Below are 20,946 nucleotides of genomic sequence, written 5' to 3' on the forward strand. Positions count from 1 at the left end.
GTTTGGGCAGTGTGGCGCTCAGAGGCAGCATTGTTTTTTGAAAGTATATTTTTCCAACAGAGAAGGAGGCTGCTTCGTGTGGTCTAAGGTGCGTTATTCAGCTGCTCCGTCACACTACGGCAACGTGCCCCCCAGAGGCACAAAGTGGCATGACAAGATGGGGACACACTGCTGCGAGCTGACGCTACAAGGCGCGTCTCAGCTAGCACGTAGCGAACTTGCTTTGTGACGTCATTAGCAACTTGTCGTTTCCCTGCTTCCTCGCTCTGTAACTCTGCTCACATTCAATATTTTTACTTAAGAGCAAAGTTACATGATGGAACGTCACGTAGCGAGGAAGTCGGGAAGGTTGAACGGTTGTTTGTTGAACTTACATGGACAGTAACACGTTCTTTTGTTGCGATGGTTCGGAAGTAGCTTGTACTGTACCTGGGAGAGTCCAATAATAAGCACGCGGCATCGTATCGATAAGGGACCAAAGTCAGAACTGTTTCATTAAAAAAAAAAAAAAAAAAAGTTTTATATATTGAAATTTGCACAGTTGTACACTGTTACTGTGACCATCATCTGAACCATAGCTGCCATCATAACATACAGGGGTCATGACATCAGCACTATGTGGTGTTTGTACTTGGGGCTGAATTACTGATACAGTACCACAAGACAAAAACAAAGATACACAACTGTATTGATCGGATTGCACAGCCCTTATTTGTGATTTCAATTTTTCTGTGGATGTCCCGGGATCTGAACGCGCCGTCATATTTTTGGATTCATCCTCTGGTTAATGCGACTTAATTTTCCCTCGCAAAAAAAAAAAAAAAAAAAATTCAGTTTTAACTTGAAAGCATCCTGCTGCCCACCAGAGGGCGCTCACGGCCCAGTGGATGAGAAACTCTGCTCTATTGTACATTAAGTATCTGCATGGGTCACTCAGTAGATGTGACTTCATATGCTGGCGTGATAGCGTAGAATGTAGTTGTCTGAACCTCCAACGTAGCGGTGTATGAATGTCAGAGTGGCTAATCAGCACTTGGGTTTTTGGTCCAGTTTCTACAGAGAGTAGCCTCTCACACACACACACACACACACACTCTCACACACACACACATACACACACACACAATCAATGCAAGCTCATGGCGATGCTGATGGGTAAAAACACAGAGTTCCCGCAGGGCCACCGGGGGCTTCAGGGGTTTAATTGAGAAGACCAGATTCTGCTCCCTTCCTCTTCGTCCTCACCCCGCCAACACATGATAATGCTGCTTGTATATTAATACTCTACCATGGCGGTTGATGGGTGTGTGTGTGTGTGTTGGAGGGGGGGCGCATCCAATAGCCAACAGTTTTTTTTCTTTTCCTCTTTTCCTTCCATTAATAATAAGACCTATTTGATTATTGGCTCGCTCACCTGCTGCGTCCTCCTTGTTCTCCTTTCTCTGGGAATTGAACGTAAAATGAGTTTTGTACCTGAGAAGAAAATAAAGGAAATACATCGATGGGTTCCCCTCACAGAGACGTGAAGAATTAGTCAGTTAAAGAACCAACGCCTCTCTTCTAATTATCAGCTAACTACTCAGAGACTGAACTGTATATATTGTAATCAAAGATGTAAATTGGTGTAAATTCTTGTTGTTTAAGCGTTCTAATACTTTGTTTGGGTTTTTTTTGACCTGGGTCTTATTGTTTATATCTCTCTCTTGCGTATTGTCTATTTCAGCTTGATTAAGACACAAAGTACTTGTTCGGTTTGTCTCAATAAACTAGATCATATCCGTCTTCGTCCCTCCTCACCGTCCTTGTCTCTAGCTTGTTGCCGGCAGCGTGGTGATGGCCTTCGAAGAAGTGTGTCCGGATCGCATCGACCTGATCCATAAGAACTACAGGAAGTTGTGCAACCTGTTGATGGATGTGGAGGAGTGGGGCCAGGTGGTCATCATATCCATGCTGACTCGCTACGCCAGGACGCAGTTCACTACCCCTTGGAAGGAGGTGAGGCACCCACCGGGTCGCCCAGGACCCGTAATGTGAGAGTAGTGATGGTCGTAGCAGTCAATACTCATGACTCACACCCTTTTTTCTCCCATCCGTATGAAATAGATATGTTTATATAGGAATAATGAAACAATAAGTGAAGCATTGATAAACATAGCTTTTCTAAAATAGTTGTATTTTTGACTGCAGGCCTCAGAGAGTTTATGCATGTGTTTCAGGGTGCTATGTTTGATGAAAATGACGTGAAGACGTTTTACGACTCTGATTCCGGGGAGAAGAAAGATCAGGTGGAATCCAAGCCGTACATCATGGACCCGGATCACAGGCTCCTTCTGAGGAGCACCAAACCTCTGCTGCAGAGCAGGAACACCGCTGTGAGTTTGACGCTTTCGCCAGCTATTTCCAAGACCATTCGGTGGGTTGATTGACATTCGTGGTTAAACCTGGTGTAGTGGCGTGTGTGCAAATGTGTGTGTTGGTGGAGATGTCCAAGTGTGGCCTCTGATCACTGTGTCAGAAAGAAAAGCATACAAGCAATGCTGCTACAGCCCTGGACTGAAAAACACTCGCAGACCAGTGGTAACACACTTTGTTTTATACAGAAATACAACAATCAGATGTGGATGTACGACACAAAGGTGTAGAAACACACACACACGCCTGCATTAGTGTACCACCAAGATTGGAAAAAAGATCGAAAACCTAGTGAGTGCAGATCTCCATCACCCAGGATTCTCAAGGTCTCTGTCGCCGCGCAGCAGCGGGAGGAAAAATGCTCCCAAATGAAAGTGTTGATTAAAATGTGACACGCTGTGTCTTTCCTCAAGACAACATAGTGACATTCTCCATCTTCATCGACGGCTGAACCTTTTTATTCCGCCTGCACCGATGGACACCTGTCCTCCTGCTATTTAAAGCTCAGCTGAAAAATTACCTTTATAGTCATTCATGAGTGCGTTTGCAGAGACGGGAGAGATGCATGCGAAGGAAGCTGTTTTATTTCAACGGCAGTAGATGGTAAAACTGCAGGTGGTGGTAGAAAAATAAAGCACTTCAAAAGTTACGAAGTGCTCTTGCAAGGAAAAACGCAAAAAATCAAGGAGTAGTGTTGTACAGTGTAGAAGTAGGGGCACGTTACAGAAAATGGTGGAAACACAAGAAAATGTAGGGGGGAAAAAAGATATTGGCAAGAAGCAGGTCTGTAGAGTGTTCCAAAAGAATTGACCAACTGTGGCATTTCTTCATGCTTTGAACTCCAAACGTTACAGGGCAGCGTATCCCCGCGTTTAGCCAGCTCACTCGTGAGTTTACCATCGTAAGTTAGTGAAGAACAAGCTAATCGCTAACTAACCCCAGTGCCAAAATATGCAGCATTTCAGTGAAGCTATGAAACCTTAAATCTACCAAAAATGATTTATTGTGTTAGTTCGAAGTTTCGTGAGATGATTAGCGGTAAGAGACCAGCGAGTGCTGAACCTGGGTTTTTTTTGGTGTGGTTTTTGTTGTCATTAGCTGCACTAAAGATCTATTTTGAATGGTTGAAATAAAGTCCGTATCCCCGTTTTTTGCTCTATTAAGCAAAACTACATGTTGGACTGAGAGTAGATTCATGCTCCGGTGACTCAACATCGCCTCTCGAGGCACAAAGTGGTAGCACAGGGCTGGAGAGATGCAAGCTCGCAAGTTAGTACGCTAACTTGAACCAGAAATCTCTGCAAGACAACACAACACTGCATCCGACTGTTGCTTTCTGCATGTTTTGTGAATGAATTTAGTTTTTGAATAACTTAAACTGATGTAGACCATGCAGGGATGTAGCGGGTAGAACTGTCGAGACTAACGGAACAAAGGTTCCCGGTGAAACGTGCTGGCCAGCTTCATCTGCATGTGACCCTGCGGTCTTGTGCTTGAATGAGCGGGAAATAATGATAAAATGTAAGTATTTAAAAATGCCATCATTTTACAACAACGTATGACAAAAACATAACCGATATCCATCCGTCCATTTTCTACCACTTATCCAGTGAAGGGTGGCGGGGGGTGGAGCCTATCCTAGTAGCCTTAGGGTGAGAGGCGGGGTTCACCCTGGACGGGTCACCAGTCCATTGCAAGGCCAACACATCGAGACAGACAACCATTGTCTCTCCCAGCCACGCTTACGGTCAATTTAGAGCCTGGATTAACCTGGTCCCCTCTTGATGTCTTCCTTCAACACTTAACTCGGAGTGCTGACAGTCGAACCTTCAAAGAGGAAATTTGACTGCGGTTAATATCTGATGTAATTTCAGGTGGTGATGTCAGTGGCTCAGCTCTACTGGCACCTGGCTCCCAAACATGAGGTCGCCATCGTCACCAAGTCACTGGTTCGACTGCTGAGAAGCCACAGGTAACCGTAGTTGTGACGAAGCGCTCGCTGTCTTCCTTAGACTCAGCTCAGCGTCTGTGCCGTTCCTGATGATGAGTGGTTCTGGTTTTCTCTTCCTGTTTTTACGCAGAGAGGTGCAGTACATCGTGCTTCAGAATATTGCTACCATGTCCATTCAGAGGAAGGTATGTCGGCGTGTTTACTGCAGCGCAACAGAGGCGTTTTTGATTCGATGCAGGCCGTCTCATATTATCGCGACTGTCCACACAGGGGATGTTCGAGCCCTTCATGAAGAGTTTTTACGTCCGATCCACTGACACCACGCACATCAAAACACTGAAGGTAACTACATGATGTACTGTTGATGATGAAGGGGTCAATCAGAAAAACTGACCTTGTGAAATTATATCCCGGAATAATTTTACTGCTTCTGGGCTCATATAATCCTTTGCGAATGGGGGGGGGGGGGGGGGGGGGTTTCCTCTTATGAATACCACTATTGAATTGTGCCTGACACTTAAATTACACATGCACACACATGTACTTTGTTATAATTGTCAGTATAATAATTATGATATATAATTATGATGAGTAAGGCATGGAACTCTCCGCTTCATAAATTGTTCACGTGTCACATCAGTTGTTGTTTTTTTTTTGTTTTTTTTTTAGCAAACATTTACTTTAAATTTGAATTTACTCAAATTTACCTTTAACTTGCTAAAACGATGTACAACTTTGTACTTTGAAATGACCTCTGGATAAAAGCTCCCAAAATGTGTGTCGGCCATTACTTGAGGTCACGCTCCCTCAGTCAAACTGTCTCCCTTTCTGCAGTTGGAGATCCTGACCAACCTGGCGAATGAAGCCAACATCTCGACCATCTTGAGGGAATTTCAGGTTAGTGCTTCGTTTTTGAAGGACTGCCGGTCACTGACCACAACGGTCGAGGGTTTGCACTTTTTTTCCTTTCCCTTCTTGTTTGATATTTAATTCTTGTTTTCTGGACTGTTTAGACTTATGTGAAGAGCCAGGACAAGGCTTTTGCAGCAGCCACCATCCAGGCCATCGGCAGGTGCGCCACCAACATCTCTGAAGTGACGGACACTTGTCTCAACGGCCTGGTGCTGCTGCTCTCCAACAGAGATGGTGAAATATCTCATCCGCAGCAACACGCTTATGCCCCACACTGCGTTTTAAACTGTGCGGCCTTGTGCAGAACGTCCTGTCTTGTCTTCGCAGAGACCGTTGTGGCGGAGAGCGTGGTGGTGATCAAGAAGTTGCTCCAGACGCAGCCCACCCAGCACAGCGAGATCATCAAACACATGGCCAAGCTCTTCGACAACATCACCGTACGATTCATCGTCATGTCAATCGATGACTCTTTAGTCCGTGTTTGTGAAATCTGTTTACCTGGGTGAACCCCTTGACATAAGTAATAGAAGAGACTGAGTACATATACACAACAGTAATGAAAGAAACTAACAAAAACAACAACAATGGCCATCTTGGCATTTATTTGCAGGTTGAATATTCCAATGTGAAGGAGCCTGAGTCAATGAGGGGAATTATAGCAAATACTTTTAAAGAAAAGATTGACACCAATGAAATCGGAGTAGTCCATTAAAGAACTGTCACACTGAGAGGGCGATAATCTGTTTACAAAACAAGTTTCCCGTAACAGAGCATGCAAGATGGTGCTTGGAACCATAAACAGACAGCAAAAGTCCATTTTTCATGACTTGATCCCTGTTTGGTTCAAAGGTGAGTATCTTTATGCGCATTAGTGCAGCAGTGGTGAAAATGGAAGGAGGTTCATGAATAAAAATTGAAAATATAAGTGGCTCTAAAGTAGAACCTTGAGGCACTCCTCTCTTCGTTCTCTCCAAATACATGTCGTCGAAGTTTTCTCTGTTTGTTTTCTCACCCTAACATGCAGGTTCCCATGGCCCGGGCCAGCATCTTGTGGCTGATGGGGGAATACTGTGAGAGGGTGCCAAAGATTGCGCCGGATGTTTTGCGTAAAATGGCAAAGACTTTCACGGCAGAAGAGGACATTGTCAAGCTGCAGACGGTCAACCTGGCAGCTAAACTCTACCTGACCAACTCCAAGCAGGTACTAAATTTAATCTCAGATTCTGGTCTAAGACACGAGCAAATAAAGCCCCTGATTAAATGTTTCTATTTCGGAAATTAGTGAGCCACCAAGGATGCGTTCATACTGTTACAAACTCTTTTTAAAAGTCATTATTTCACAAGACCCAGCTTTGCTTTGCCTTGCAATAATTGAACCCTTCCGCATCTCTGAGCTAAATGTGCAGTTTAAATATAGAGCTGTGAATGAGAGCGTTTTAATGTAATGGGGCATCCCTTAGGCCCACTCGGATAGATGGGGCGATTTTGGCCTTTGAGCTGGCTTCATGAGCCCAGACTGTAGATCTCAAATGAGCACATCATTACACTTTTTGCTCCCGCTAATGTGTCAGGGAGGATGGAGAAGAGCCGAGGGAGAGCCGATACTGGAAAGGATTTAGATTCCATTGCTGTCGTCATGACTGAAGTCTTTTTTTTTTTTTTTTTTTTAATTTTTGTTTGTTTTATTTTGTTGTTTTTGTTTTGGCTTGAATAATACATATTAGTGGATGTGATGAGAGGTTCTCTCCCCCCCCCCCCACATCAGAGGTGAATTGTCCTCTAAGAGAGGGACGGCATGGGCATGATGAGGAGACAAAAATGGAGTAAAGGGAAATTAGTCTGCAAGGGGCAGTTGTTACGGCAATAACTTCGGCTCCTTGCTCAGTTCAATTGATTTTATATGGAGCTTGTGGCAATATTCCAAGGTTTTATCAAATTCTAAGGAAGAGTTTAAGCCTGACATTTTTGGGAAGGGCTAATTCAGTTTCTTGGCAAGAGTTAACCGAGAACGCTGTTACTCCTCTCCGGGGTCAGCTGGAGCAGAGGGAAGCTGCTACCCTGTCTCCTGCCAACGCCACCAGCAACCATCAACTCACAAACTTATTTTTCAAATGTGAAACGAAGCAGAAATTTAAAAGAGATAAATACTACTAATAATAAAAAAGTGAAATATCGTGGCTCCCCGGAGAGCGTGAGCCTTGATGAACAGCAGCTGAGTTCATCGACTTTCTTAAATCTCAGGCCGCTCTGTGCGGCGGGTTATCGATCTACTCATCTGCTTCTCTCCACAGAAGTGTATTTCCCAAAATGCCAAAATCTGCCTTTAATGCGAGTCTCTTCTGCTCCATTATTTGTGTCCTCTACAGACTTCTAATCAATGCAACTGAGATATTGGAGTTCTGATACAATTTTTTTACCTGTATGATACCCAAACTTGCATATCGATGTACACGTGTATAATCAGTTAAGCACGTGTAGTATGTGTCCTTCTAACCCTGTATGGGTGGCGTGATCATCAGTGAGTGAGCATCGTTGTTGTATGACCTGGTTCAGGTGAAACTATCACTGGCAGGTGAAGCCTGGAGGAGCAGCGTTTATTTCCTAACAGCGCTTCAAGATTCCTTCTTTTTTTTTTTCCTCTCAACTTTTCAATCTTGTTTTCAACTCTGAGAGACGAGACTTGACACAACGCATCAGCGCCATCGTCAGTCCGCGCCACCAGCGTCTCCTGTTGCGTCTTACATCTCTCTGTCCCTCTTTGCTCCTCAGACCAAGCTGTTGACCCAGTACATCCTCAACCTGGGGAAATATGACCAGAACTACGACATCAGAGACAGAACCCGCTTGATCAGACAGCTGATAGTCCCAAACGAGAAGAGCGGCGCCCTCAACAAGTACGCTCGACGCATCCTGTTGGCTCCCAAACCAGCCCCGGTCCTCGAGTCTGCCTTCAAAGGTACTTCACACGCTTGAAGTCTCAACTTCATCATATTTTGAAATATAATTCCTTGGAAATTTAAAAACGTCACCCCCTCTCCCTTGTGTGTTAAGGCGTAGGGGGATGGCATGCTAATGGCTCTGGATTTCACATCCAGTGGCTCCATTTCCAGTGGTATGCAAAGTTGATTCACAGGGTGGTTTTATTATTCTGATGTGTCTGTCTCTCTGAAGGGCAGTTAGGTCAAACCCCTTTACCCAGGACTAATGAGATGGGTAAATTATTGAGCTAATGCTAACCTTTTTCAGACTCCAAGGGGGGAACAGCTCTCTCATTTAGCCCTCTTCTCTCTCTCTCTCTCTCTCTCTCTCTCTCTCTCTCTCTCTCTCTCGCCCTCCTTCACAAAGGGGATAAAAACCTGCTTCTGCGAGATTAGAATTCAGAGGCAGTTTACACCTACTGGATGTTTATGGAAAGCGTTAACCAACCCTGTCATTCTTAATATTCACGACTGAAGTCTTTCTTTGTTGTTGTTGTTGTTGTTGTTGTTGGCAAAGCAGTTTTTGGAACGTATTTCCCAAGACATAGAAACTGTTGAGCAGATGGTGGAGACACGACACAAACACATAGATTCTTATATTAAATACATCTGCGTGCTCAGTTAGAGAATGCATGGGCGTCATGTGATACAGGGCCCGCAATTCACACCCGCCAAGATCCGAACGCGGGCAGTTTGGCTTGTGAATCTACAACAACAGTCGCCCAGCGAGCAGGTAAATGTTTGATGAAATATCTGGCGTCATCTCACCTAAACAAACACCGAAGGAGCTTTCCACGAAGGAGCTCCAGCCAGGGATAAACCTCCAAGTTCCTAGTTTTATTTTATTTTTGGAGCTTTGCAACCCACCCGCTCTCCGTACCGACTTGTTCTAATCCTGCTTCACAAAAACTCATCACTGAAGAGGTTGGGTGCTGCTTTTACCATTTCCTTCCGGTGAACCGCCATCATCCGAATCTACATTGATTTGTATGGAAAAAGTGATGCTTCATGGTGCATTCAGTTGCACCTTGTGACCACAGAAGTTGTGTGGGGGAAAAAAAAAAAAATCAAAATATTTATTTATTTTTTCCTTTTGTTGAAGTACGTCTTTCATCACTTCCCTCTTCTAATCGTTGAATCCAGTCATGAATAAATCAATTAAATCATTAATCAAATTGCCGTTAGCAGCACGGTCCACTGTTCTTACTCGCTGCCTCAATGTGTTGTGACGATTGTGTTGTATGGGACTCAAAAAGGCTGCATTTAATATTTTGGCTCGTTTCAAACAGCAATTGTTCCACGTTTACTCTGCGTTCTCTCGTCTTGGTTCTTCCCGGCAGATCGAGATCGATTCCAGCTGGGAACTCTCTCTCACAGTCTCAACGTGAAAGCCAGTGGGTACCAGGAGCTCTCAGACTGGCCGACGGTCGCTCCAGACCCGTCAGTGAGGAACGTGGAGGTCATTGAACCAGTGAGTTGTCCGCCGTCCATCGTCATCGTCATAGCTGGTTAATTCAGTTGGCCGTCACTTCTCTCTAAGCCTCTCTGTAATAAGGCGGTTTGATGAGCTGATGTTTTGCTTTACTGCCGTTTTGACACTAAAATTTAGCCGTAATTGCAAGACGTTGACTTTGCATCCTGCCTTCTGGGCTGGGACAAGAGGCATCAACCTCCACCACGTGGCGGAGAAGATTTTTCCACATCGTGGTAAAGCGCACGTGTTTGTATTCCTTCACTCAAAGATAAAAGGATTGTACGATTGAAGGAGCAAAGGGCAAGAAGCTGGCAAAACGATGAATGTCATACCTCAAAAGGCTTGTTGATACTTGTGTGTCAGTCTTACATCCCTGACTACTCACCAGCACTTGTTCAGGACTGCACACCAAACTAAATACCTGGTTGAGTTGAAGTTGAACGTGACCGTCCTGAGAGGGTACCGCCACTCTCTGGTCTGTGTTTCCTCCCAAAATGGCAATGACATCATCCAGGGTGACTCTCGTTCTCCCGTTGAGCTCGACGGATGTATCAGTGTGAGAGTGTGCACCTCAACTGCTGAGACACATTTGATTGACACCTTGATATTTTATTTTATTTTATTTTTTTTTTTTTTTTGAAATGCCAACAATGTACAATCGTGTTTTAGTATTCTGGATCAACTTACACTGAACCATAGATGTGATGTCAACTGTAAAAGCAGGTCATTTGTGGCAAAAACCCAACCAGGCAACGTGAGAAGTAACAGAAATAGAACCTTTTGTTACGAACACACACACACACACACACACACGCTGATGAGGGAGGAACACCTGTTCCGTTCAGCTCAAAGACCAGAACTGTTTGTGCCTTGTTATAAGTTAAAGGAGAGAAAAATTACAATAACTTTGTTTTTTTTGTTTTTGTTTTGTTTGTTTTTTGCGAGCAATGCTATTGATTCTTATTTCTTCTCTTGGCTCCAGGCAGCTCCAGTTTGATCATTGTTACTTAGATGGCAGCTAATGGGGGTCCTGATAAAACAATAAACACTAGTAAAGAACTGGGCAGAGAAATCGGCAATCTTTTTTAGTAGTTTGTAATAAAATCTCGATGTAACGCAACACAAATTCAATTTGACTTTGTTGAGGCACCTTATTAAAGTAAGAGAAAGTCATATCATTTGCATATTCAACGTCGCAAAGGTGCTTCACTGTTCACCTCAGGAAAGAGAACAGAATGAGCAGCGTGGCACTGAGAGCAGGCAAAGCAACTCAAGACGATGACATTTGATGCAGAGAAAAACGTCAACCCCCTAACAAACAATTAGAACAATTAAAAGTCGGGCAGTTCACTGATACCTCTGAGTCCTGATGGCTCTCCCTCGCCAGGTGAAAGAGTGGGCGCCATTAGTGGGCAAGAAGAGGCAACCCAAGTCGGATGAAAAGTTCTACTCCGATGAGGAGGATGAGAAAGAGGATGAAGAATCTGCCAGCAGCAGCAGCAGCAGCAGCAGCGAGGACAGCAGCAGCAGCAGCAGCAGCAGTGATGGTTTGTGTGTCCGGGGATGTTTTTTTCTGAAATGTCTCTTTAAGGAAATGCAACGCTGTCGTCACTCTGGGGTGTGACAGTGTAGGGGATGTAACCTGAATTCACCGGGTTTGTGTTTTGTTTTTGCTTTTGTTTTTTTTGTTTTTTCTTGTTCGACATTCATGTTGCACAGATTCGGGCAGTGAGAGTGAGGAGGAGGAGAGCAGTGACGAGTCAGAGAAGAGCTCCACTGACTCTGGGAAGAGCTCAGGTGAATCTGAAGAGAGCTCCAGTGACTCCGAGTCGGGCAAAAAAAAGAAGAAGAAAAAGAGCAAGAAAGTGACACCGAAAAAAAGCAAGCCGACTGCTGCTGACAGGTACAGTGAAATCCCTCCTGTCAGACTCCAAGAGCTCCATTTTTCTTCCCTGTGAATTTAACGTGTCCAGATGTTCTCCGTTTCTTTCGCTTCCCTCTAATTAGACAGGTGTGTGTTTGTGAGAGGCATCCGAAGGGAAGCCGGTAAACAAGCTCTGACCCCATCTGTTCAGAACTTTTCACATTCCATATGACAACCCATCTCCCGTCTTGTCCTCCCCCGTATACGTTTACTCTAAAACTCTGGGGTCTTAAATTGTTTCCTGGTTTTCTTGTGTCTGCAACATTTGAAAACTATGTTTGTTTGTTTGTTTGTTTGTTTGTTTGTTGTTTAATTTCGATGGAGGCCCTGTTCCTCACCAAGGTGAGCATCTCTTCCCTGACGGTGCAAGGTTGTGACATCACGACGAGCTCTCAGCTGCTTTGCATGCTCTAATCAAGCTGACGCTCATGTTGCCACCGCGTACACCCGCCGTGTACCTCAAGAGATTTCTGGATCGGTCTCTGGATGAATTTAAAAAAATCAAACTGTTCCTTTGGCTTCCTTCGCCCTGAACACAACCTGTACCCCACCCCCTCAACCTTAAAACCAAGACCTTCAAACCGGACCGGCCCAAATGTCCTCGCAAGTCAAAATGCCCACACACACACACACACACACACACACACACACTCTCTCTTTCTCTCTCTCTCTCTGTGGCTGGCAGAGCTGTTAGAATACCATTAGTGTGAGTTCCATTAACAAGCTAATCAAGGAGAATTTTCCTCCAGTAGCGTAACCCACATTTACATGGCTAATGGATAATGACTTCTGATTGGTCATTTAGCAGCCTGGTGTTACCAGTGAATGAGATTTGAGTCATTATGCTGAATATGCTCGCGTGCACTCTCTAACACACTGGGCAAATTTACTTTCTTATGCACTGTACTTCATTTGCTCACGGACACACAAACTAGCAGCAAATGTACCTGATTTTGCTGTGTGACAGGCCGCCGGCTGACCCTGTTCTCTCCATTAGAGAGTATAATTAGAGCAACTCACCCCAGTGCTCAAACACACACAAACACGCACACACACACGTACACACAGTAATTAGAGCAGCTCACCCCAGTGCTTCCACAACAAACACAGCATAATGCCCTCATTATGGCCCAGTCATTTCAGGCAGGGCCTAATCAGGCCCACAGTGATTTATATCACTTTTTCCTGTTCGCAGCAAATGAAATCTGTAGGCCAAATTAATACTGGCTTTTCATCATCGCCCAAGTTAAAAAGCCAGTTACCGTCACAATTCCCCTCATTAATTTAACAGCTGAAAATCCCAGGCAGGCGGAGTAAACACTCATTATCGGGACAAATTGAAGAGGGACAGAGCAAGTGAGAGCGAGAGGAGGAAGATGGAGAAAATGTTTTGAGGGGATGCAACATTGAATTAACTTCACAAACAAAAACAGATTGATCTTTGTTGCTGAGACGGGGCTGAGCAGAAGCTTTCTGAGGGGATGGAAATGGGGGAGGGGGGAGGGGGGAGGCGTTGCCTCGTCATTCTTCTTTAAATCTTTTTATAACTGCATTGAAGCGCTAAGAGCACAAAAGCTGAACATAGTCGATGTCCAGTACTGCTGTTGAGACATGCAAAGCTCTAGGTTTTAATGTGCACATGGGAATATTCCATTAAAAATGGCATTTTTAAACCCGAAATTAACCTTTTACAGATATCGCCGCACCTGCACTTTGTAAAGATACTTTCTGATTCCATTTCTACGTCGCTCTTTTGTTACAGCGACACCGATGAAAACGGTAATGGACCAGTAGCCAAAGCTAGCAGCTCATCGGCTGAGAGCTCCTCCGCTTCAGGCACGGACTCTGAGGAAGACTCCGATTCAGACTCGCCGCAGAAGATGAAGAGCGATATCAAGTCAAAAGTCAAGGTGACGTGGCAGTTCGGTCGGGTTCGGTAAATTCAACACAAGGAGCTGATGGTTTAAGGAGCAGGGAACCGTGAGATTGTTATCCCGCAAAACATCAATTCAGGCGTACATTTATCTGTTGAAGTTGGATCATTTTGGTGGTCGATATGCAGCAGGGAAGCCGTTTGTTTTATTACAACTTGATCATGATAGTCTCATTTATAAATTAATGAATTATCCAAATGTTCCTAACACATGCAAAATGTTAGGGGTTCACCGTCTTGATCGTACTTGTGAAGCTCATCACATTATTTATGCCCCACCGTCACTTTTCTGCACCATACAGTTCTCATTTTATACAGTTTGTCATTTGGTCTATGAATAATACACACACACACACACACACACACACCCCCCTCCCCCTTACTCTCTCACGTTCTTCCAAACCTCCATTTACTAACAAGGTTTCCGTCTCTATTACCGCCTCCAAGCACCGTCAATCAGAGGCGATCTGATAAGATACGACGTCCAACTTTATTATTTGTTTTCCCTCTCACTCCTCAGTAGCCTGCAGAGTTTATGGTTCTTTATGGGATGTGAGTGGAGGCTGCGGTGGAGAAAGGATGATAAAAGCACTCGTATATTTGAAAGTGTTTTTTATTGGGTCTGTTGTGGGAAGAACAACAGTCGGCCATAACTCGCACCACGAGTCAACACCTGACAAACAAGGGCCATCGTGTGCAGCTGGGGAAGGTTTATTTCCATGCTGTGCAAGGCAGGTCTGGTTTTTGGGATGAAGGCGTCACGTTTGAAACGGAAACATCTCACCTGGCAAATAAATAGTACAATACACAAATTTTTTTGTTTGTTTTGCAGTTTCTTTATCTTTTTCGATAAAAGTCAAACAGAATGTGTTTTGTTTTTCAGGTCCAAGTGAAGTCCAAGAAGGAAGTCTCTTTACTGGATCTGGATGACTGTGAGTTCATCTACATGTTACCTTCGTAAATATCCCACTTTTACAGAAGATGGACGCAAATGTAATTGCAATTTTGCCAATTTCATCAAAGCGAAATTTCACCCCAAAAGCCCGTTTTGAAATCTCCAAGAGTCGTTCAGATGATCCAAAGCTGTGGCTAGCTGTTCTACATATGGGTGCTAGTTGTGCTACGTATGGGTGCTACGTATGGGTGCTAGCTGTGCTACATATGGGTGCTAGTTGTGCTACGTATGGGTGCTAGTCGTGCTACGTATGGGTGCTAGTCGTGTTACGTATGGGTGCTAGTCGTGTTACGTATGGGTGCTAGCTGTGCTACGTGTGGGTGCTAGCTGTGCTACGTGTGGGTGCTAGCTGTGCTACGTGTGGGTGCTAGCTGTGCTACATATGGGTGCTAACCCTCCTTCACTGAACCTTGGCATCCTCGGGTGGCTGTGACCGCTCCAACCAGGCTGATTATTGACAGTCAAAGACAAGCGCGTATTCTAAAGAAGTTTGTCTTTAAAATTGTTTTATGTAAAAAAGTGAGACAGCAATGTGTGCCTCTACTTCTGCGTCTATTTTCAACTTTTTTCCCCCCTTTTGTTTTGATTTTGGGTTCTTCAGTTTCTACCATGCCCACAAACGCCTCAAAGTCTTCGGTCCTCTCTTCAAGCCTGCTGTCCGACCTCGAAGGCCTCTCGCTCTCCAGCATCTCCACCACCGTGCAGGTTAGCGCACACACGTGTGTGTGTGTGTGTGTGTGTGTGTGTGTGTGTGTGTGTGTGTGTGTGTGTGTGTGTGTCGGCATTAGAGACACACCAGATAACATTTCCTCCATCCACTTGTTTCTTTCTGTCTGACACTGACGGAACAGCGGCTCGGCGTATGAGATGCTGAAATGAGCATCTCTCCCCTGTGGAACATTTCTGCTCCAGACGTCGACTATTGACCTTTTCTGCCTTCTTATATTTATAGCCAGTCAGGACGCTACGACTGTTCCGGCTGTTTCCTGTATCTCTTATAGTCTGTCTCTCTCACCCGGGCTGTCCTCTTCTCCTCCGCACCCTTGAACTCTATTTCTGCGTCTCATCTGTAAGCCCACCCGCTCTCTCTCTCTTATCTCTGTCACCTTCCATCTCTCTCTGTCAGATGTTGCGTCCCTGGTGTCTCGGGCTTGTGTATATCTGATGGTTGACCTTTCCTAGTGTGACGGCCTCTTTCTCTCCCCAGTTTGTGAGCGGCTCTGTGGATATTGTATCTTGTGTTCCCCCCCGGGGGGGGGAAATGTCCAGACCGTTCTCTCTGCTGTTGCTGTGTCTATTTTATATCTCATCGCCGTGTCCTTGCTCACGCTGCTGTTTGAGCAAGGAATTCCTGAACGCGCTTTAAAAAAATTACTCTGACATTCTCGTGTATCATTTTGAGTTTGCTTTTATTTGAGCTTTTTGTTGTAAATATATATGTCTTTTAAATCCTGGTGGGCCAGCAACTAACAATTATTTTACGTGGAAAAACTAAAAAAAAAAAAGAAGTCACAAATTCCCAATGATCCTGAAAACTGCTTTCGTGGTTCATGTTTTTATTTATTCATTATTTTAGCAAATCATTCTTTGGCAGTGTACAGAAAGAAATGCTGAGAGCTGAGTTGGTTTTATTTCTCCAGTCAAAAGTTCACTAAGTTTCGTTTCACCAGTCAGCTGCTCAGCCGCACCACGACTCTCAAAGAATCTCCAGTTATCAAATCTTCTATATTTTCATTTATTTGATTCAACCTTTATTTATTTATGATACGTCAGGTGTGTTTCCATCCCACTCTTTTAGTGTGTATTTTCAATTTTGTGGATTAAAAAAAAAAAAAAAAAAAAAGAAGCCTCTCAGGAAATGATGAAATTCAAATAAATCTCTAAATATGGCAGAGTTGCGTTTTGGGGAGGTGGTAAAGGTGGATTGATTACAAAATAAATGCAGATCAATACAATGGCACTGAGGGGGCGGCGTGGCTCAGAGGTTGAGTGGCTGTCCGGCAACCGAAGGGTCGCTGGTTCGATCCTCACTTCCCCCTGTGACCACGTCCAAGTACCCTTGAGCAAGATACTGAACCCTGAATTGCTCCTGATGGCCCTGCGATGGACTGGCGACCCGTCCAGGGTGAACCCCGCCTCTCGACCAATATTAGCTGGGATAGGCTCCACACACCCCCTCCCCCGTGACCCTTAATGGATAGAAAATGGATGGATGGACGGATGAACAGTGGCACCGTTTTAACTACGTCATTGTATTCCACAGTTGTAGACAGGAACAGTGGCGCCATCTATTGCTTATATCCGTGAACCCTCATCTAATATTCGCATGTCAGCAGTGGACGGACGTGCGCATAAATTTTCATTCTCTGTTGCTGAGTTTGCGTTACGTTTTTGGATGGCGGCTTGAACACAAAGTGTTTTGTGTTTGATGTGTTAAAACGGTCCGCTCTCTTAAAGTCAGTTTTAACTTTATATATTAAACAGGATCTTTCCGCACCTCACGCTGAGCCTCCTAACGGCCTTCGTGCTGGCCCGACTGTGGTCGGGCTGTGTGGCGAGTTGCTCTATCTTCTGAGTTTACCGTCAGTCCTGCCCGCCTGTCACTCACTAAGATTGACAGCTGCTCTCAGGCCAGCGTTTATGCAGCGCGAGTCTTGTTAGTCCCTCCGTCCTCCTCAGGTGAAGGCCAGGGAGTAATAGAGAATAGAAATGCAGATTAGAACAGGGAACTTTTTGCACATCAACACCTGATTTAGAGCCAATTCTATGCATAAATACATGATGGGCATCGGGATTCATAGACGAGGGTAAATAACCTCACCTTTATTCACACATGCCCCTCCCCTCCTTAGCTGCTGAGATGCATGCGCTCGCTTACATATCAGCACACACACACACACACACACACACACTCACTGGCCCCAGTGTCATTTCTATTTCTCTGCAATCTAGCCACAGAGGCAGCGAGTCTGTCTCAGCTGAGCGCTCGGGCCCTTTTAGAGAATTACTGCATGGTTATCAAAGGCATTTAGATTAACCCCGGTCACTGTCTTTGACCCACATCCTCTTCTGTCTCCTCCTCCTCTCCCCAGTTTCTGCATGCTGCTGCTCTCTCTAATAACATTTTGACATTAGGATCTCTCACAAATGCCTCTTAAATCCCCCACCTCCCCCCACGCCATACCCCAAACCTCTTCCGACCGCTGTCCGTGTGTGCGGCGGGGTGGCTCAGGCTGATAACTTTTCATTCATAATTAGCAGTCAGCAAATGGGGCTGCGTTGGGGGGAAATTGAACTGTCAGTGGCGGGGCGCGGGGCGTTTGACCCCATCACGCCCAGAGAGGGCCATCATAATTTGTTCATTTGGTGTCCATCAGGCGGGCGCCAGCTCACCCCCTCCTCTTCCGTCGTCTCCCTCCTCACCCCTCTGACCTCCCCCGTAGTGGGCGCTCTGGGTTCATGTCTAATTATGAATCGGCAGAGAGACCCTGGGCGCCAGAATATATCAGCCCTTGCCCTTCCAAACCTCCTGCTGCCACTCAGACGGCAGAGATTGCCTCTTAAATGGGAATAAATACTCTCACGGAAACAGTCCGTCAGTAGTCCTGCGCAGCGGGGGGGTCGTTTGCCTTTGTTTGGGTTTTTATTGCAGCTCAGGTGTTAGTTTTAGTAACTATCTGAGGACGTGTTGTATCATCGGTAAATCTCTGCATGTTAATAGGTATTTGAATCTGAACACCGGCTGCACGGTGGTGCAGTGGTCAGCACTGTCACCTCACAGCAAGAAGGTTCCGGGTTCGAGCCCCGGCTGGAGCACGGGGTCTTTCTGTGTGAGTCTCCATGTTCTCCCTGTTCCTGCTGGGTTCTCTCTGGTACTCCAGCTTCCTCCACAGTCCAAAGACATCAAGAGGGGACCAGGTTAATCCAGACTCTAAATTGACCGTAGGCGTGGCTGGGAGAGCCAATGGTTGTCTGTCTCTATGTGCTGGCCCTGCCATGGACTGGTGACCTGTCCAGGGTGAACCCTGCCTCCCACCCGAAAGCCGCTGAGATAGACTCCACCCCCCACCCCCCGCGACCCTTAATCAGGATAAGCAGAAGAAAATGAATGGATCTGAACATCTTTATATTTTCCATCAATCTGCCACTTAAAAGCTGGATTGTGATCTTTGTTGCGACGTGGCCTGCACCACAAGGGGGAGGCTGAAACCAGAGTTTACAAAAAAAACCACTTCATTTCAATCAATAAATGAATGAATGATAAATAAATGAAGCAATAAATCCAGTGATAACTTGGGGGAAAAGAGTTGATAACGATATCTGAAGCAAGCCTTGAGGGAATTCCTAAAATTTGGCTCCAACATCCACAGGGACCTCAGGATGAACTGCAGAGATTTGTGGCCACAGGTCAGAGGTCACCGTCACCTCGTGCCATATCTCTGGAACGCCATTTTGCGCCACAGTATGAATATTTTGTTTCGTTTGAAACATTTAACATCCCAATATTACGCCTCATTTTTGTGAAGCTTTCAGGAAGGAGTTGCTAGCTTTAGCATCGCTTTAACTTCGCTCAAGTCAGCATCGGCTCTGTTGAATACTTTCACGCTAACACAGAGTAGTAAGTGACAGCTAAGCAGCTCTCTCCAGACGAAGGTGACTGCTGCTCCTGTGTTGCCCATCTATTATTGCTTATATTCTTTAATGGAAACTTTCCTAATGAATCATTTCAGAATATCTCATTTACAGACAAATTGGCACGAATGAACTAACCTCCGTCTGTATGCACTGGAGAGACTTCTTGTTACATGAAAGTAGTTCTAGCTGGCTGTAGTAACATTTATTTAATTCAATTTGCACTCAAGGTCTTTGTGACGCCCCTCAATTAATTGTCATCTCTTGAGTGAAGGGAACAATTAGGCCCTAAAGTCATGTTCCGTCCCTTTTTCCTCTCAGCTCCTGGAGGACGTAATCAAACCCTCCGGCTGGTTTTATCGGCGCTTTGTGTCTGAAAACGCAGAAATGGATTTTCAATACATGCCCATACATCTCGCCACGTTGCTGTCTCTTAAATTGGCCTTCATATGCACAAGGCTGCCCAACTCCAGTCAGCCCTTTTGAGTATGTCAGCGGGATTTTCAGGTCATTTGCCAGAGAGGATGCTGGGAGCGTGGCGTCCGGGCTCTGAAGGTGACTGGTGTCTGTGTCATCCATCACCGCAGCTTCCTTTAAGTTGATGCATAATAGAGCCTCTCAATCAACTTCTTCCCTCATTGTCACCTCCCTTCTTCCTGTCCAGGGTGGAGAAGAGGAGGAGGTGGAGGAGGAGGGCGGAAACAACAACAGGCTGACAGAGGAGTCAAGGTTACATCCCTCCCCTGCTCTTATTTACACTTGAGGCGTTATGGGCTGGTGCTGTGTAACCGTGGATGGAAGGTTGAAGGGGCTTCTGTGGGCACTCGTGTCAGCCTTTAACTGTCCACTGTGTCAAATTGGTGATAATAAGCAGTTTGAAGCCCTGTCCAGTCCCCCCCCGTCCCCCCCGTCCCCTGTCACCGCCGCCAGATCGGGGCGAGGCGATAAGATAGGACCTTGAGGCGGGATGTGTCTGTCAGGGAGGTAAATCTCTGTTGTGATGGGGTGGCAAACATTACAGCCAGCTTTATTGACACCGACTGCTCTGACACATCCAAAAGTGGCCCAATAAATTTGCATGCCGGCGGTGGCGTGACGGGCGCTTGAGAGGGCGCAGCGGTGTTACAGCGCAGCGACAAATGTTTACTTGACCTCCTTTTACAGGCGCTGTGACAGTCCTGGACCCAGAGGAACTCCAAACCTGACGAGGGTCCGGGGGAGGGGGGGTTGCGATGTTGACAGTCCAGGGCTCGCTCTTGTTTTACAGTACTGGTGCCAGTATGACACTTGAAATAGTTGTTGTGGTGTCTAATCCTTTCTGTGAATATGTACATATGTTTTAGTATTTATTTAACCTCCAAAAGACAAAGACAATACAACAAATATTACATAAAACATACATATCTTTATATATGTCCTCGCTTTTGAAATTCTCCAACGGTGAAGGATACAGATTTCGACTTCACATTTTATAGTTTTTTTTTTTTAATGCCAGAAGTACGAATGCTGCCGAACTTGACATTAAAATTCGAGTGCAAGTTCGATTCATAAATTGAAATACGAGTCACAGCCCAAAGACTCGCAGTGCAACCTCGTGATGAACAAATGAGTCAAGTCAAGTCAGCTTTATTTCTAGAGCGCCAAATCACAACGAAAGTTCTCTCATGACACTTTACAGGTAGAGCAGGTCCAGCACCTCCCTCCTTCAATGAATCTCCACCCAACAATTCTCCATCAGCAGCACATCCTGCAACAGCGGCGACGAAAACCTTCAT

At 45.3% G+C, this 20,946-nt stretch overlaps 1 protein-coding gene across 2 annotated transcripts in view; it reads left to right on the forward strand.

The window, feature by feature from the left end:
• The window catches only part of ap3b1a (adaptor related protein complex 3 subunit beta 1a), a 53,002-nt gene that overhangs the window by 14,644 nt on the left and 17,412 nt on the right, over window positions 1-20,946 (forward strand). For both annotated transcript variants that reach the window (XM_086188027.1, XM_086188026.1), the window contains exons 7-22: window positions 1,813-1,995; window positions 2,217-2,372; window positions 4,287-4,384; window positions 4,494-4,548; window positions 4,634-4,705; window positions 5,198-5,260; window positions 5,377-5,509; window positions 5,603-5,712; window positions 6,300-6,476; window positions 8,045-8,231; window positions 9,594-9,724; window positions 11,115-11,274; window positions 11,447-11,630; window positions 13,414-13,561; window positions 14,468-14,516; window positions 15,141-15,244. In XM_086188027.1, the coding sequence (XP_086044153.1) occupies window positions 1,813-1,995; window positions 2,217-2,372; window positions 4,287-4,384; window positions 4,494-4,548; window positions 4,634-4,705; window positions 5,198-5,260; window positions 5,377-5,509; window positions 5,603-5,712; window positions 6,300-6,476; window positions 8,045-8,231; window positions 9,594-9,724; window positions 11,115-11,274; window positions 11,447-11,630; window positions 13,414-13,561; window positions 14,468-14,516; window positions 15,141-15,244 (2,010 nt within the window). The remainder of the gene's footprint in view (window positions 1-1,812; window positions 1,996-2,216; window positions 2,373-4,286; window positions 4,385-4,493; window positions 4,549-4,633; window positions 4,706-5,197; window positions 5,261-5,376; window positions 5,510-5,602; window positions 5,713-6,299; window positions 6,477-8,044; window positions 8,232-9,593; window positions 9,725-11,114; window positions 11,275-11,446; window positions 11,631-13,413; window positions 13,562-14,467; window positions 14,517-15,140; window positions 15,245-20,946) is intronic.

The sequence above is a fragment of the Aulostomus chinensis genome, chromosome 19, assembly GCF_037954235.1.
Source record: "Aulostomus chinensis isolate RoL2024-O1b breed Wild chromosome 19, RoL_Achi_v1.0, whole genome shotgun sequence".
In the NCBI taxonomy this organism is placed as follows: Eukaryota; Metazoa; Chordata; class Actinopteri; order Syngnathiformes; family Aulostomidae; genus Aulostomus; species Aulostomus chinensis.